This window comes from Rutilus rutilus (assembly GCF_951802725.1).
Source record: "Rutilus rutilus genome assembly, chromosome: 3".
Classification (NCBI taxonomy): domain Eukaryota; kingdom Metazoa; phylum Chordata; class Actinopteri; order Cypriniformes; family Leuciscidae; genus Rutilus; species Rutilus rutilus.
In genome coordinates, this window is record NC_140211.1 from 51,365,454 (window position 1) to 51,384,185 (window position 18,732).

Here is an 18,732-nt window from a genome sequence, read left to right on the forward strand (position 1 = left end):
CATTTTCAGTGCTGCGAAACGTGCTGTTGTGATGTTTGTTTAGTGTTTTGGGAAGGGGGAAAATTTCTTTTAAAAATAAATAAACATGGCCTTAACCTGTGATTGCCAGAAAAAACAGTGTCATATATTAATTTATCACCTTTTGATAACCCTTTGGACATATTTAACAGTTAACAGTTTTAAGCCAGGTTATATAATGGTATGACAATTGCACATTACAGTACTGTTAAACACTCCATCAAAAAACATCTGATGTATCATGCAAGATTTGCAATTGAAATAACTTGTAATTAAAATTATTATTGAAAAAGTTAAAAGAAAAATAACTACGTATTTTAAAATATTAACAGTTAAGTAAATAATAAAAATATTATAAAAAGTAATAAGAAAAAAAAGTTGGTTGGGTGTACATTTTAAAGGAACTAATGAAACCCTTTTAAACGTTTGTCAACTTTGAGTGCATTCAAGAGTAACAGTTAACGGCTGTTATTATGCAAATTATCAGTACAAAATATATAATAACTATTCAGCTCATTTAAAACAATGAACAAACGCTAATCACTACGTGTCTTAAAGGGATACTCCACTTTAAAATGAAAATTCTGTCATCATATACTCACCCTCATGTTGTTTCAAACCTGTATGAATTTCTTTCTTCTGCTGAACAGAAAGGAAGATATTTAGAAGAATATCAGTAACCAGACAGTTTCTGGTCCCATTTTTTCCTACTATGGAAGTCAATGGGACCAGAAACTGTCTGGTTACTGATATTCTTCTAAATATCTTCCTTTCTGTTCAGCAGAAGAAAGAAATTCATACAGGTTTGAAACAACATGAGGGTGAGTATATGATGACAGAATTTCCATTTTAAAGTGGAGTATCCCTTTAATACGTTTCCCATAATTTGTGTTTGCCATCTACTGGTTGGACATGTACAATGCCTCTCTACAATAAAAAAAAAAAAAGAAAAAAAAAGAAAAGAGAAACTACACTTTTCTTGCACACTGTTTGATAAATTCGCTACTAGATATTCACAGTTACTCGCCACGCCCTCACTAATATTCTGAATATCGCTGCTGGTTCAGTCTTTCACAAACCCGGATCTTGTGCACCAGCTGACCCAGAGTAAACAGTGGCTGAGAGGAAGGGTGAAGTTTCTGCCTCTCCAGAAAGCTCGCGCAAATACTAGCTTTAGATTTGAATAACATAAAATATTATCGCCAAACACTGGAAGAAATGAACTCGTCCAAAAGAAGTGAAAGTGACTGGCAAGGTTTAGTGAGCGAGGTGAGTGATGCGTTACTAAAACACGGTGGTGGTGGTGGTGATGATGATGATGATGATAGCTGTTTCCATATGGTGCTGCATCGCTGCCAAAACCACCTGAACTCAAGCTTTTATACAAAATCGAATGTGCTTTTAAGTTGTTAAAAACTGTATGAGTTTTATGTTGCCTATGTTTAAGAGTGCTCTCGACTTAAAAAACCTAATCTAAAAAAAAAAACTAATCTAAAATCTAGAAACTACGTCAAATGTGTTCTGTGTTAAATAATAATAATAAAAAAAAAAAAAAAAAAAAAAAGTACCTCGTATAGGCTATTCAGGTTTTCTAAGACCATGGGAACCCCGGTTCTTCAAAGAGAGGGAAAAATATTTAAGGGTATGAATTAAAATGAGAAATATTTTTATTTTTTGCTTATTTTGTCTTATTTTAAATAATTTTAGTCATGTTAAGGCCCCTTTGAAGTTTGCTGAGGACCCCTGGTATAGAAACACTGGTGAAAAAGTGGTTTAGCTGGTTAGCTGTTGATTCAAGGTGAACTACCAGTGTTTTCTAGTCTGACCAGCAGCTAATTCTGATCATTTAGAGAAGACCAGCCATGAGAAATTAGTGACAACATAGGACCAGCTAGAAACCATGTAAAAACCATCTGTGGTTTTTTTAGCTAGCATTTTCAATGAAGTTTTAGCAATTATGAATGAATGTGTTAGACTTAATGTGGTTTTTAATCTGATCATACACAGTTTTGTTTTGCTGATAAGTTTTCTTGTTTTCTAGTTTAACGTTAGATGAAATATGTTTTTTATGCAACAAAATTTTTGATCTCACTAAAAGTGATTTAGTTAGTTTTATGGCACTTTATAAATGAATGCTTTATAAATAAACACATTTTTTTATTTAACTTTTAACTGCCTGCCCTATTGATGCATGATAATTCAATATTTAAAGCCCCATTATAATGCTTGTATTGTTGCTACTATTTTACACATTTTTGTGCCTCACTGGCCTCACCACATGTACACTTCCAGTTATGAATTTTTATTTTTAATTTTTTAAGAAGTCTCTTATGCTCACCAAGGCTGTATTTATTTGATCAAAGATACAGGAAACACAGTAATATTGTGAAATATTATTACAATTTAAATGAACTGTTTTCTATTTGAATATATTTTATAATTTATACCTGTGATGGCAAAGCTGAATTTTCAGCATCAATACTCTAGCCTTTAGTGTCACATGATCCTTCAGAAATCATTCTAAAATGATGATTTGCTGCTCAAGAAACGTTTCTTATTATTATCAACAGTTGTGCTGCTCTATATTTTTGTGGAAACCATGATTCTGATGTGACACTGAAGACTGGAGTAATGGCTGCTGAACATTCCGCTTTGCCATTACAGGATTTTAACACATATTGATTTGAACATATATTCTAATAGAAAACAGTTATTTTGAATTGTAATAATATTTCACAATATGACTGTTTTTACAGTATTTGTGATCAAATAAATGATGAAAAATGAACGGTGAGCATAAGAGACTTCTTTCAAAAACATGATTCCAAACTTTTGACCGGTACTGCACAGGTCCACACTGGTTTCTTGTTTCTGCAGTTCTTGATATGCAAACGTAAACTAGAGAGCAAGAAGGACGGCCTTCTCATTCTTTCCAAAGAGCTGGACACCTGTCAGCAGGAGCGAGACCAGTACAAACTGATGGCCAACCAGCTGCGAGAGACACACCAGGGCTTGAAGAAGAAATACAGAGAACTAATTGTGTGTCATCTAACCGATTACTATTCATTATTATTTATATTTAAAAGTGATGATCATTTCTTGCTTCTTAGTTCATCCGTATGCTTTATAATGTATTTCAGGATGGTGAATCTTCACTTCCCCCAGAAAAACGAAATCAGGTCAGCTGATTTATACTTCGTGTTATTTCACTTTTCAACTTCTTGCAGGTCATAACTTTCTTTTTCTCTCTGCTTTTCTTTCTCTCCCTTTCTCTCAGGTGAATTTGGCTCAATTGTTGATGAATTCGAGGGAGAGAAATAAGCAGCTAGTTGAAGAGGTGAAGGAACTGACTCAGAGACTCAGTGAGACCCAGGGAGACAATAAGGTACCCATAAAACTATTCAAATTAGCTATGTTTGCATCCAAACTTTTCGAAAAATTTAACTATCATCTATAACATTTGCGAATAAAGCACAGCTTCCGTTCCATGTGTTCAAGAGATCTTCTCTTCCTGGGAAACTGGCGTCAAGTAGACTATCATTAGTAAAATAATAAGTCATCTCTGCAACCGGAAAAGCCTGTGACTTTTTCCCTGTATAGAAATTATTTGTGCCTCAAAAGCGCACAGATGAAACGCACTATCAAACACTGTCATGGTATCTTGCGTTCAGAGGCGGATGCCTGATGTTTGGGAACGCAATCGTGTGAGATAGTTCTGGGAGGTCATTATACCAAATCATTTTAATTACAGACATGCTCAGGCATTTCAGAATGACTAAAACAACATTTGAGATGCTGTGTGACGTGATTGGTCCGCTGGTTAGTCCAGTTATCCAATCACATCCTCTGTTGAGGCAAAGTCTGTTGCACATTCAAGAATTTGTCCATCAAATGTGTTTCCATTGTAGTTTATGCAAAAATTATTTTTAAAGAATAAAAATATTATCCACCTCAATTGGACGCATATGTGTATGTTTATGCGCATTTTAAGATTTTGGGCCCTATCTTACACCCGGCGCAATGCAGCGCCAAGCGCGATGCAAGTGTTTTTTGCTAGTTTCATCCTGACACAGTTATCATTTTCAAGTCCTGCGCCACATTGTTTAAATAGCAAATGCATTTGTGCCCATCTGTGCACCCATGGGTGTGTTGGTCTGAAAACGAGGTGTGTTCTGGCGCATTTTTGGCACGTTGCTATTTTGAGGCAACAGAAATAGACTGCGCCATTGACCAACTGAAACCTGGTCTAAAGTCGACGGCGCAATATATTTTTTTATTAATTAAAGAGCACGTTAGTAATGTGCGCCTATAGGCGGGTCCACAATGTGCTCTTCTTATTAAACACACAGGGACGCACGTACAGCAGCACACAAACATGCCATATATTTAAAATATTATTGTGTGCATAAAGTTATGGTGGAATCCGGCGTGTCCCGTAGATGATCTGCTTGCGCACTTTTACCTCGCGCACCAACAGTTCCGTTTGCGCTCTGGAGACGGCTTCGGTCTTTACACTATCAAATTCCTTCATGTAAATAGTGCATTTTAATGCATCCTTGCTGAATAAAATTATTTTTTTTCTTTCATTTCTTTCCAAAAAAAATCTTACTGACCCCAAACTTTTGAACGGTAGTGCATAATGTTACAAAAGCTTTCTATTTCAGATAAATGCTGTTCTTTTGAACTTTTTATTTATCAAAGAATCCTGAAAAAAATTGTACACAACTGTTTTTAATATTGATAAGTAAAATAAATGTTTCTATTTGCAGCCTTGGTGAGCGAAAGAGACTTCTTTTAAAAAAACATTTAAAAAAATCTGACGATCTAAAACCTTTGAACGGATGTGTTCTTTTCTCATCGCTGTTGTGATCTTCTTTTCATAGCTGTTAAGAATGACCATCACAAAACAGAGACTTGGAGATGATGAAGTCGGGTTCAGACATTTCCCTGTTCATGAGCGTGAGGATCTGGTCAGGCAACTGGAGAAAGCAGCACTACATGTGCGTCTTTAAGTTTTATATGATTCCCATCCTTATTTATTGCACTTCTCTAGTTCTAGTGAATGAGAAAAACATATTTTTCTAGTTCTTTCTTGTGTTCTGATCATATATTTTCACTATCATGACAGTAAAACAAAAATGGCGCTTTGTGAGAATTTCTACTTGTACTGTTTTTTTAAGAGAGAAGAACTTGAACACAGTCTGAAGATGGTGAGCGACGAACTGCAGGATATAAAGGCTGAGAGGACCGTGTTCAAGGAGAAAGCTGAACGTCTCAACCTCGAACTGAACCACATCCTGGGAGGCCAGGAGAAGCGCATCATCGACGTGGACGCCCTCTGCATGGAGAACAAGTTAGGGAGTGTTATTGTAGCTTGTCATATCTTCATTATGTTTAAAAATCAGTGGTTGTCAATAATATTTGATGGCCCACCCATGTAGGCTAGGTTTCTAGGTTTCATCTGCTGTAATGAGTTTAAAAAAAAATATATATATATAATTTTTTTTTTTTTTTTACAGAAACTGTGTCCATAGATTAAAATAAGTAACTAAAATAATTATAATTAAAATAAGTTACAGAATTCCCAAAAATTAAAGAGCTGAATGGGTTTCAGGGATGTGTGACTTTGCCAGGTGTTTGCCATTTACTGGATAAGTATTTTGTTTATTTTTTAAAAATAATTTTTACTCACAATTTTTACTAAGTCTTTTTAATCAATGAATTCGACTTTTCTAGATGTTTGGAGTTTACTGGATAAAAAAATCCACACTTCTTAACAAATGAATTTTACTTCTAGATTTTTATAAATGACTAGATAAAGGATTTAAAAATACATATTTTTTACTAACAGTTTTTACAGTCTCTTATTTTAACCAATGAATTTGACCTTTCTAGATGTTGGAATTTACTGGATAAATAATTGAAAAAAAAAATTTTACCCTCTCTTTTTAACCAATGAATTTGACATCTTTTCTAGATGTTTATAATTTACTAGATAAAGAATATTTAAAAAATATTTTTTAACCAATAAATTGAGCTTGTAATTTACTGGATAAGGATTTTAAAAAAATATTTTTACTCACAATATTTTGGAGCTTTGCATAACTAGAAAAATATTGATTCTTTATAAAAATGCGTATGGCATTTTAAGATTTTATTAATTTACATGACATCTCGAAATCACATTTTTTAAATTAGACTTCCTCATATATCCAGGTTTTCAAAGTCCATGAGAATCCTGGAGTGAGTAAAGAAAAACTAGAGACAAAGAAAAACTACAACAGATATTGAGGGCATGAATTAAAATTAGAATTAGCTTGATTTTGAGTTGGTTTAGGTTTTTTATTTTATTTTTTTAAGTCCTCTTGAGGCCTACATTTTTCTGAGGCTCTCTTGTGAAGAATCATATTAAAGTGTTCAAACTGGTTTTTGAATCTTTGTAGGCGGTTTGCTGCTGGTTTAAGGTGGACTGCCAGCTCTAACTAGCCTCACCAGCAGCTGATTGATCATTTAGACCAGTCATGGCTAGCTAGTCACCAGAAAGGACCAGTTGGAATCCATTTAAAAAGCATCTGAAGCTGGTTTTAGTTAGACATTTAACAAGGTTTTAGCCATTAAAGGGGTGGTATAATCCCCTTTTCACAAGATGTAAAATAAATCTCTGATGTCCCCAGAGTGTGTATGTGAAGTTTTAGCTCAAAATACCTCACAGATATTTTTATATAGCATGTTAAAGTTGTCACTTTTTGAGGGTGAGCAAAAACGCACGGTTTTTGTGTGTGTCCCTTTAAATGCAAATGAGCTGCTGCTCCCGGCACAGAGGGCGGAGCTTCAACAGCTTGTGTCCTTTTACCTCACAAAGACATGCACTGGAAATTCCTAAAACTTTTAGCCTTTTATGTTCAAACCGGAGTCAGACAATGATGGAGAGACTCAAGAAGAAGTGACAACATGTAGACAACATTTCTGAATGGTTAGTTGATGAATTTATGTAGCTTATGTGTAGTTGTCTTCTAGTCATTGATTAGCATATTCTGTCTTGATAATCTATAAATCGTGTTCCGGGGGTGGGGTTTATGTAAATTTTAGGGTTTGTGATGTCACTAACCCGGGAGGAATGTCATGTAATCCCTACCAGCCGCTTGTTGCAGTCCTTAAAAAGCAATTTCTTTAAAATAAAATATCTCCCTTTGCTTTGAACTTTGAGCATTGTAACTTTTCAGATGTTGTTTATGCTCAAACAGCAACATTACACACTATCTAAAGTAAAAAAAGTGAAATCATAATCAACCACCCCTTTAAAACAAAAAATCCGGAGATTTAGACTGAATGGCCCTCATTTATCATTCTTGAGTAGAAACTCACCGCCTGATTTATGAAGCTGTGCGTACCTCTGAAATCCAGGTGTACGCAATACCTGCCCTTGATAAATGCCGCGGCTGAAAACGATCGTCATTAGAATAACACGCCCCTGTATATTCAAGTCTCCGCTTCCCCCACGCCCTCACTTTACGCCATAGACACACGGAAGACGGCAAAGAAGAGAAACTTGGATGAGCAAATGACCTATCACAATGCATAATTTTACAGCACGTGTTTTGAAACAATTAGCATTTAATTTCATATCACGTCACATGTATTGGGGTGTACAATAGTGATGATGATGTGATGTGGAGTACCATTCATTCACATTAATAATTGCATGACAATTTGTAATATTCTTATTCTTATTATTATGATTTTTATTATTAATGACGCTTATTGTTATTTAGAAGAAGAATGTTGTTATTATTATTATTTATATTATTATTATTATTATTATTTAAAAGAAGAAGAATGTCATTTTTATTATTTTGTCAGTCTGAATTATTTTTTGTTCATTGAAAGCCTTTCATTACTGAACCCAGTCTGTGCGCACCTGCCGGGCCTAACCATGAAACGCCTGGTAAAGCGCACAGGCTCGCAACTGAAGGAATACATATGCCTACAAATCAAATGCTTTGGTAAAGTCACACAAATTAAACATTGAAGTCCATGTTGCACAAAAATAAACACTGAAGTTTATAATTACTATGTTGTTGTTTTTTTTACAGTGGGTCATAATATATCATATCTTTTAGTTTGTCAGTGCGTTTTGTGGTGTTAGGAATTGTTTTTCTGCGCATTTCCGCACTAACTCAAAACGTGCGTACACCACCTCCTGAGCTGGCGTAGGATTTGAGCGTGCCGTACGCCAACGTCCATATTGATAAATCTCAAAGTCACCGTGGTTTTGGGTGTACGCCAGGTGTACGCTGAAGATTTGGTGTACGCACTTTTGATAAATGAGGGCCAATGTGTTTTGTAAGCAGTTGTGGTTTGCATGCATGTTGTCTTTTTTCAGTTTAAATGAGATGTGTTTTTCCATGCAACAAAAGCTTTTGTCATATTGCAGATACTTGCATGAGAGATTAAAACAAGTTCAAGAGGAGGTCAGCCTGTTGAAGAGTAACATACAGAAATATAAGGTAAAGCTGTGAAGATTTTCATTTTTATTATTATTATAAAATTGTATAATTAATATTGTAATATGTTTCTGTATTTGCAATATTGCTGTCTTCCTGAACACCTTGTAGACTGCTCTGGATCGAAGAAGAAATCCTGAAATCTCCTGCAAGTCTAACAGCAGCGCTCTTACTGGAGTCCTTTCTCCTAAACAAGGTGCTTGAGTCATGTGATTGCTTTTTTCTTGGAAGGCTTAGAAGCAAAGAAATGTTGCTATACAGCATATCAAATGACTGCATACACTTGTGTACGTTTATTCACTCAAATACGCCTCTATTCCTGCTGATTGCAGTGCAAGGGTTGCTGTCAGAGGAGAATGGTTGCAGTTTACCAGCCACACCTCAGTCCATCTCAGACCTGAAGTCTTTAGCGACAGCCTTACTGGAGACCATTCATGAGAAGAACATAATCATTCAACACCAAAGACAGACCAACAGGTTTGTGTGTAACTATATTTGCACTGACAGTTCAGAAATAGCCTGTACACTTAAAAAAGTTTGGTGTAGAAACAATTTTCACTTGCAGAGTGACTCTGAAGAAGTCGCATGGGCGTCGAAACGTTAGTCGTTTTGCACCAATTAAAATCACTTAAAACGTTGTGTGCTCCGGTCCTGCTCCTTGGTCCTAGCTAGACCTTGGGTCTCCTCTTTTGATCTTACCTGCAGGCTTCATACACAAAATGTTGAAAGAAAGATGTCTCATATTATACATAAATCTGTATTGGGTGAATTTATTGTGAATTATAGAATTCTGGGAAACCGAGTTGCTGATTTGGAGATGAAGTTGAAGACTCTGGAAATTTCGGGACTTTGGAGTCTCCCAGGTAAGAGTTTCTTGCATGTTTATCATGTTTTTGTGCTTTCCATTTTCCATTTGTTGGTATTGTTCTGTGTTACTAGAATTAATTGTCCGTATACCCTCACATTATAAATATCTAATTATCTAATATCTTTGTGTTTGTAGGATAGAAATGTAGCTTTGAATGCAATAATGATTTTCTAGTCTATAGATGGGACTCAACAAGCTGTTTGATTTGAGGTGTCATTCTTCTCTGTAGCACAAAAAGTTACAGTTTAGCCCAAACCTATAACCTTTCTAAGATCAAATTAAAAGTTTTACTTTAAAATGCATTTTTAAATCTTTGTTTTGATAGTGTTTTGTCATGCTTTAAAGAAGTACACTTAATTTGATGCGGTGACTTACATACTAAAGCACATGTAAAGTGCTTGATAATAATTTGAACTGTAGTGTGTTATTCGATATTGCATTTAAAGTTAATAGATATTTAAATGCACTAAATTGCAGCTTAATTACAAATGTGTAATTACAAATACATGACACAAGATTCTATAGAAATGACATTAAAGTATATTATATCCTGCCCCCGTTTCTTCCATTTTATTGTTCACCGGGCAAAACTTGCAAGTCTGGTCACTTAGAAAAGTAATGGGTACAATTATTACAGTTAGACACTGGTTCAAATCCCAAACCCTAAGTATGAGCAATAGTTGAAGTGATGCTTGACTTGGCAAGCACCACTAATGAAACGATTTTAGTTTAGTTCCAAGGACCTCATTTAATTTTATATGGCATATGGGCCATTTAATAAGTGTCTACATTGGCCTACTTTTGTAAAATGGCAGTACAAGCATCAGTACAAGAGAAGTACTTGCAGTCGCCGTCCACAAGAGGGTAGTAAAGCACTGTCACTGAAGCACAGATCACATGCTCACATGTCATAAGACTGTCATTCTGCCCATAAAACTGACAGGCATCCATTACTGAAACTGATTGCCCACATTACAAACACATTTGGGGAATGTGGTATTATTAGGGAACTTTGTGGATGAGAGAGAGGATCACAACTCAGTATTTGAAAGTGATCGAATGGCAGAGTTGGTGGCCTGCAGAAATGAACGGGGGAAATCAGTTTAAAGTGCACTCGCAATTTTTATTCCCTCATTAAAGAAGTTTTAACTCTAAAGAAATGAATAGTACTTTTGGTACAAAATGTTTAAAGTCACTCTGACTCACTCACATGAGATGGAGACTAATAGTAGCCTAATAAAAGCTGATTTGGTGTGTGCCTCCATGCCAATAGGTGTCGGTATAATACATATTGGCCACTTGTGAAAAAGAAGTGCACTTAATTGTATTGAACTATACTTGCAGATAATATGATAGCAATAAAAAGCCACTTTAGTTTAAGAGACTACAACACACTAAAGTACACTTTTAAAAAGTGCACTTAGTAAATGCCAAGCTAAAAGTTTTACTTTAAAGTACATTTTAAAGCTTTGTTTTAATAATCTTTTGTCGTGCTTTAAAGAAATGCACTTATTTTGATGTGTTGACTCACATATTAAACCACATGTAAAGTACTTGATTATAATTTGAGCTGTAGTGTGGTACTCAATATTATATTTAAAGTTCATATTTTTTAAATTGACTAAATTGCAAATTCATCATTACAAATGTGTAATACTAAATATATCAAAATACATGACTTATAAGTTTCAATATAAATTATATTACAATAGAAATGTATTTTAGATTGTTTGATATTTAAAAAGACAGTTTAAGTCATTTTGAAGTTAGGCCTAGATATAAAGAAAAATCTTAAATAAGTGGGTCAAAAAAGCACTTTACAGTTCAGCTAATTGCATTTTAATTTCATTGCAAATAACATGCATTTAAGTGTTTGAAAACTTTACATTCAGCTATCAAATAAGTATATTCTTTTAAAGTATAGTATTTCTGTAATAAGTACTATTTTTAAAAGTATGCTTAAGTGTGCTTAGCATGGACATAGTGAGTGCATTCCAGAAAGAAAATAGAGTTTTTTTTTTTTTTTTTTTTTTTTTAGATCTTGGACATCCCCATCCTTTTTTCTTGTTGTCTGTTTAGTTGACAGGTTGTACTTGTTTCCTCGTTGACTACTGCAGTCCTGTCAGAACAGCCTGTCTGACTTAAACTTGTTTTCCCCTTACGACTCCTCTTACCTGTCATCGCAATGACAAAACAACAAGTGAGAGAGATCATTTCTTGTTTGAAATGTGCCAGAAGTCACCATGAGAGGAAATTAGCAGTCTTCTGCAGCGACTTCTGTGACTTCAAGCCGTACGAGGTGACGCAAAGCTCGGTTTGTCCATAAAACTAGATGGTTTTGTTCCCCAGTGTGAGGCAGGGACAAGCAGGGAATGAATGGATGGATGGGCAGCTGCCAGGTGGGGATCGCCTCTCATCCATCCATCCTGTTTTGCACAGCGGGCCATGAAGCAGCCGCAGTGAAGCCCCATGCTGTTCGGCATACAGAATTAGCCCGGCTTTTTAATTAGCTCAGAAGCCGGTCTCCATAACACAACAATGACCTTTTCAAACAAAAGAAGTTGAGCTTAGAGCTGCTTAAGCATCATTTCAGTGCCTCTTAAAAATAAACCCTCTCTTGAGATCTTGAGTCCAGAGGAACATATGGAGGAGGCGCACGGCTGCTGTCAGCTGTCAATCTAGGATCATTTCTGGAGATTTACATAAAGTGTGGCCAAAAAGTTTTCGGCCAGTTTTGGCCACTCAAACCACTCTTAAAGGGATAGCCAACCCAAAAACGAACATTTTGTCATCATTTACTGGTACTCACCCTCATGTTGTTCCATACCTGTATGAAGAGATTTTTGAAAAAAATGTCTCTGTTTTGTTTGTACATACAGTAAAATGTTGTTTTGGACGTCACTGACTGGTTAAAAAATGGTTAATTTTTTTTTATTAATACCAATTTTGTTATTTTAATGCAATGATGTTTTTAACCCTATAAAGCCTGACATATTAAATTATAGTCAGAAAAATCTATAGAAATATAGAAAATAGAAAATAATAGAGCTTGAAGAGGAGAAAACACTTTTATTCAGATGCTCAAACTGAGCAAAAATGTGCAATTTGGTGCAGTTGCTGATATTTATATGGCCAAAAAGATGAAATTTTGATAGCTTGTAAAGTAAATCAATGAGATCTTTATAACAGTGTAGCAGACTACTTACATAAAATGCATAATTATCAGTAGTCACTCTATACACCCAATAATACGTTTTAGTAAGATAATATTTAAATGTGTTGTGTTGCATTATATAGAAACTGCAGAGCTTTCATCATAAAACTAAGCAATGATGATTGAGAGATGAATAAATAAACGTTCCTCACAAGCCTGATGGATCATATTTGATACTCACATTTTAACATGTTTTTTTTTTAAACAACAACAAAAAACTAATTAAAGATGTATGGATAATCAGGTAAACCTAGTTACTTTAGTCCAGTAAGTATTCATCTTGAAATCGTAATAGAAAACTTATTCTTATGTTTACTTAATAAAAATCAGTCACGATTTCACAGCAAAAAGACACAGGCATGTAGAAGATTGTGTGCAACAGGTTTTTCAGCAACCAAATTGATAATAGTCCTTAGAAATATGCATATTAAATTTGATACAGTACGTGCTGTAGTGTTAAATATTACTTTTAAGTAACCAAACACTTTTTGTGGCAACAAGGCTTACAATCCATGTTCATGTTGATCTCTTAAGCTCAGTGCTGCTTTACGCTGCCGTGGTTCCTATTCACTGCATGACTCTCTTGTTTATTATATTTCATACCACAGTGGCCCTAGAAAGCAGTGTTTAAACTGATCAGACAGTGGAAGCATGGAAGCACTGGTGGCCAGTGTTATGATGGCACCAGCATATAGTGCTCAGTCCCCTGTGGGAAACATATGGCATTAACCTGTGATGCATGCAGCCAGTACTAATGAAGACAGATGAGGGAGCTGTAGTCACTTTCTGTGTGTGAGTGTATGTGGCCAGTCTGAACTTTTCAGTCTCCATATGTACAGTACCTCTATAAAATGTCACCTTTTGTGTAGGAGAGCGGTGTAAATTTATATATATATATATATATATATATATATATATATACACTCACCTAAAGGATTATTAGGAACACCATACTAATACTGTGTTTGACCCCCTTTCGCCTTCAGAACTGCCTTAATTCTACGTGGCATTGATTCAACAAGGTGCTGAAAGCATTCTTTAGAAATGTTATTGATAGGATAGCATCTTGCAGTTGATGGAGATTTGTGGGATGCACATCCAGGGCACGAAGCTCCCGTTCCACCACATCCCAAAGATGCTCTATTGGGTTGAGATCTGGTGACTGTGGGGGCCATTTTAGTACAGTGAACTCATTGTCATGTTCAAGAAACCAATTTGAAATGATTCGAGCTTTGTGACATGGTGCATTATCCTGCTGGAAGTAGCCATCAGAGGATTGGTACATGGTGGTCATAAAGGGATGGACATGGTCAGAAACAATGCTCAGGTAGGCCGTGGCATTTAAACGATGCCCAATTGGCACTAAGGGGCCTAAAGTGTGCCAAGAAAACATCCCCCACACCATTACACCACCACCACCAGCCTGCACAGTGGTAACAAGGCATGATGGATCCATGTTCTCATTCTGTTTACGCCAAATTCTGACTCTACCATCTGAATGTCTCAACAGAAATCGAGGCTCATCAGACCAGGCAACATTTTTCCAGTCTTCAACTGTCCAATTTTGGTGAGCTCGTGCAAATTGTAGCCTCTTTTTCCTATTTGTAGTGGAGATGAGTGGTACCCCGTGGAGTCTTCTGCTATTGTAGCCCATCCGCCTCAAGGTTGTGCGTGTTGTGGCTTCACAAATGCTTTGCTGCATACCTCGGTTGTAACGAGTGGTTATTTCAGTCAAAGTTGCTCTTCTATCAGCTTGAATCAGTCGGCCCATTCTCCTCTGACCTCTAGCATCAACAAGGCATTTTCGCCCACAGGACTGCCGCATACTGGATGTTTTTCCCTTTTCACACCATTCTTTGTAAACCCTAGAAATGGTTGTGCGTGAAAATCCCAGTAACTGAGCAGATTGTGAAATACTCAGACCAGCCCGTCTGGCACCAACAACCATGCCACGCTCAAAATTGCTTAAATCACCTTTCTTTCCCATTCTGACATTCAGTTTGGAGTTCAGGAGATTGTCTTGACCAGGACCACACCCCTAAATGCATTGAAGCAACTGCCATGTGATTGGTTGATTAGATAATTGCATTAATGAGAAATTGAACAGGTGTTCCTAATAATCCTTTAGGTGAGTGTGTGTGTGTATGTATGTATATATATATATATATATATATATGTGTGTATATACAGTATATATATACATATATATATATGTGTGTATATACAGTATATATATACAGTGCTATGCATAAGTGAATACACCCATGCTAAAGTTGACTAAAAAGAGGAATAAAAAATCATATTTTGGAAATTGAACTTAATGCCTTAATTTAAAAAATTAGGAAAAATCCAACCTTTAAGGACACCAATTTTCTTTGTGAATGAATAATGTATCGTAAATAAATAAATGTTCTTCCTTAAAATACATGGTGCATAAGTGTGTACACCCCTATGTTAAATTCCCATAGAGGCAGGCAGATTTTTATTTTTAAGTATTTTTTTATATATTTTTTTAGGATACTATGCATCCTGATAAAGTTCCCTTGGCCTTTGGAATTAAAATAGCCCCACATCATCACATAGCCTTCACCATACCTAGAGATTGGCATGGTTTTATTTCAGTTAGCCTAATAGCTAGTTTGATTTGCATTGAGAGATGATCTTATGGAAAGTACCCCATGCCAATCTCTAGGTATGGTGAAGGCTATGTGATGATGTGGGGCTATTTTAATTCCAAAGGCCAAGGGAACTTTATCAGGATGCATAGTATCCTAAAATTTAAAAAAAAAAAATACTTAAAAATAAAAATCTGTATATGTATATATATATATGTATATGCAAAAAAAAAAAAAAAAAAAAAAAAAAAATATATATATATATATATATATATATATAATGTATGTGTAACTGAAAAAGTATTCAAAAACTATCATATTATAATTTAAGTCATTTTAATGGCTTACTATCTTACAACTACCATTGCATCTTTACACATTGCAGCAGACACACATCCTGCTCAGAGCAGTCGTAAGCCACCTACTCTGTTAAAGTATTAAATTTACATTATTTTTTTTACATTTACAAAATATATTTATATTTTATTTACAATATGTAAATAAATAAATAAATAAATAATTTTAAATTCAAAGTAAAATTATTGTACACATAATTTGATGTGCCAATGTGCACATTTATATATTTATTACTATTATTTGATTTGATTTGATGGAAATGCATTACAAATTGTGTGCACTAATAATTATGTAATTTGTTTATCATTTAATTCATTTTAAAAAACATTTTTCAAATTCAAATTATTATTAATATTTTACTATTTATTTTTATATTGTATTATTGAAGTTGTTTTTTTATTGCTTTAAAGGTGCAGTAAGCCATATCTGAGAAACTCTTGCTATTTGAGATCAGCCCAAACAAACACATCCCTCCCTTCATTGCTCCGCCCCCAAAATGCACAAACACATAATGCAAGAGTGGATGTCTCTTTATCATAGCTGAAGCTGAAGATGACGAACAAACGACAAGGAAGAACAAAAAAATGAACATACAGTACACAAGAGTATATAAAGGCAAGAGTTCATTGTTTATTGTTGGTCACAAGAAGCACACCAGCTTCAGGCAAACAATGACACTCAAACCTGTCCTGTTACTATAGCTAACATTACAGCACCAGCATATCTTGATTCTGTGAAACATAGCAAAACCAATGTTACTCACATATGGAGCAGAGACAACACAACCTCTGCATTCATTTTCAGGCCTTCCCGCTTCAGTCTCTCCAGCGCTGGAAAGCGTTTCTAATATTAACGCTGATCTTAAAGTTCTTGCCTGATCATAACCCTTCTTTTTAAAGTGATATTCCTTTTTTCTTTTGTAATGTCTCTCAGCGATCTCTCTTTCTACAGTACTTCTTCTGATCTCCCTCTAGCTCTCTCTCCTCCCCCATCATGAGTGGACACGCCCCCTACTGCTGATTGGCTACAAGTGTGCTGTGGTGCTCTGTCCAATCCACTTTCAACAGTGTTTCTCAGAAATCGCTTACTGCACTTTTAAGTGTGTTGTACATCTGGTTATATAAAAGAGATTCATTCTCTTCATCATCTGTTGATAGTTTGCATTGATAACAGTCCTTTCACACTGTAAATGATGTCAAGCTCCTCTCTGTGGCGTTCAACAGGAGGCAGAGATGCCATCACTCTGAGTGCCACTCCTGTGTGCTCTATTGACCATCCGCATCAGCCAGAAGCACAGAAAACCACTAACCCACGACCTCCTGCAGGTGAGCGTGTGTAATTGTGTGTAACCAAATCTGCCATTTGCTAATCATCCCGCCAAGAGGTTGAAGAGCTGTAATTAGCTAATTCTCTGACCAGCCCACCCCTCTTGTCCCTTTGCTATCACACCTATCCTTCACGCATACTCTCATTGGTCAGGCCAGATGAACGCCCAATCCCTTTCAAATGTCATGGCATTTGGCAAATGCTAGTGAATTCTCGTTCGCTGACATTCACCAACTTTTGGGGCGTGTTTTGCAGTCAGGACTGCCCCATAAATATGGATGCTTCTATGTAAAGTGGTATTTCTCGTTTCTGTTGTCCCACAAATAAGCTGCATGCAGTGTTTAACCTTTTAGCTGAATGCTCTCAAATATGGGTCAGTAATCCAGCAGAATAGGCATCAATGATGCAGAGGAGAGGCAGAACTAAGCTGTTGCCATCGCTGATAGGCCGTCACACTCCTTTTCCCAGCTGGATGCCTTTGTTGTGTGTATTTTATTTGCTGGTGTGCCATTTGAAACTTACACATGCTTTGTCACTATGTAAGAATTGTGAGTGATTTAAATGTAGCCAAAACACATCTAAATACCAGGTGTAAACAGGGCCTTTGATGCATCCAGTTAGACCACATCAAACAGTTGTGGCGCATTATGTCAAAAAATGCACCCAGTGCAGATACTTTGGATGGGTATATTATAAGCGAGATGCTCGTGTTCGCTCCAGACAGTGACACATAGCAACATGGCTAAACGTATTCTTAATATGTTGGACCTTATTGAAAGTAGTCTATTCTTACCTGTTGAGACATGCCTTTATGTCCCCGTAAGAGCTGTATACGCGAAAGGGGCATTTGCAAAGTTGCTTTATTTTTGTAATTCCGCTAGGTGGCGCTAGTGTCACAGAAACTACATACTTCACCTTTAGCAGACACCACTAACAAAATCTCTAATGTGATCACTGGATTGAACCGCTGTGGCCCTCACAGTTTTCTCCCGTTGTCCAAGCGCAACTCACCATGGTATGAATTCTTAACTGAGCTTCACTACCGTGGTAAACGACACATTTGCCTCGCAGGGCTCCATTCCATTAGCATGGCACTAACACAATGTCCATTAATCTTCTTTGTCCCCCTGATTGGCTCAGATGACAGGACAGGAAGAGGAGGGCCATCGCCATGGGAGCAGGACACAGCTGGCAATGACAGCTTCCCGAACATGTGGCGCGGCTCCCACCCCTGTCCAGATGGAGGCGGAGAGGAGGTGGACACACCTGTCACCCCTGACAACAGGCAAGAGATCGTCTTGTGTGGGACAGACATTGTGAGGCAGACTAATGGGCAGGTCGGGACTGAGGTGAAGGAGGGTCCTGTTGAAAAAAAGACAGGCGTCTGCACAAAAACGTGTTCCGGTCGGGAAATGGAGGGAAGCCCAACTGTGAACGAGGGTGAGGTTTTAGTGGAGCTGTGCCTGATAGCGGAGGAGGCTGAAGATGCAGCTTTGGTTCTGGCTCCAGCAACGCAAATATCTTCAATTACTTTTGACCAAACCGCCTGTGAAAATGTCAACTTTCAAGCCTCTGTGGGGATTCAAAGAGCTTACTTTGAAAATATTTTGGAAGGTGCCTCCATAAAGAAAGAGCCGATTGAACCAAGTGACTCTTCTATTCTATAATAGGAGGTGGAACTGAAGGTCTGAAGGGTCTGAAGACGCTTTCCTTAGAAATGTCTAAAATGTGGTGATTTATTGGATACAAAGAAGCTGAATAAAAATCCATAACACAATCCAGATTACTTATAGTATGCAATGCTGAAGCAAATAAACCCCTCGACTGTTA

General features: G+C 36.4%; 1 protein-coding gene across 1 annotated transcript; it reads left to right on the forward strand.

Moving 5' to 3' along the window:
• The first annotated feature begins 895 nt into the window (after positions 1–895).
• Positions 896–18,732, forward strand: ccdc149a (coiled-coil domain containing 149a). The gene is made up of 12 exons (XM_084404012.1): positions 896–1,287; positions 2,896–3,057; positions 3,159–3,197; positions 3,296–3,403; positions 4,902–5,018; positions 5,199–5,371; positions 8,453–8,525; positions 8,634–8,718; positions 8,855–8,999; positions 9,309–9,385; positions 16,800–16,901; positions 18,043–18,732. The coding sequence occupies exons 1-12, from the start codon at positions 1,237–1,239 to the stop codon at positions 18,567–18,569; spliced, it is 1,659 nt and encodes a 552-aa protein (XP_084260138.1). The 5' UTR covers positions 896–1,236; the 3' UTR covers positions 18,570–18,732.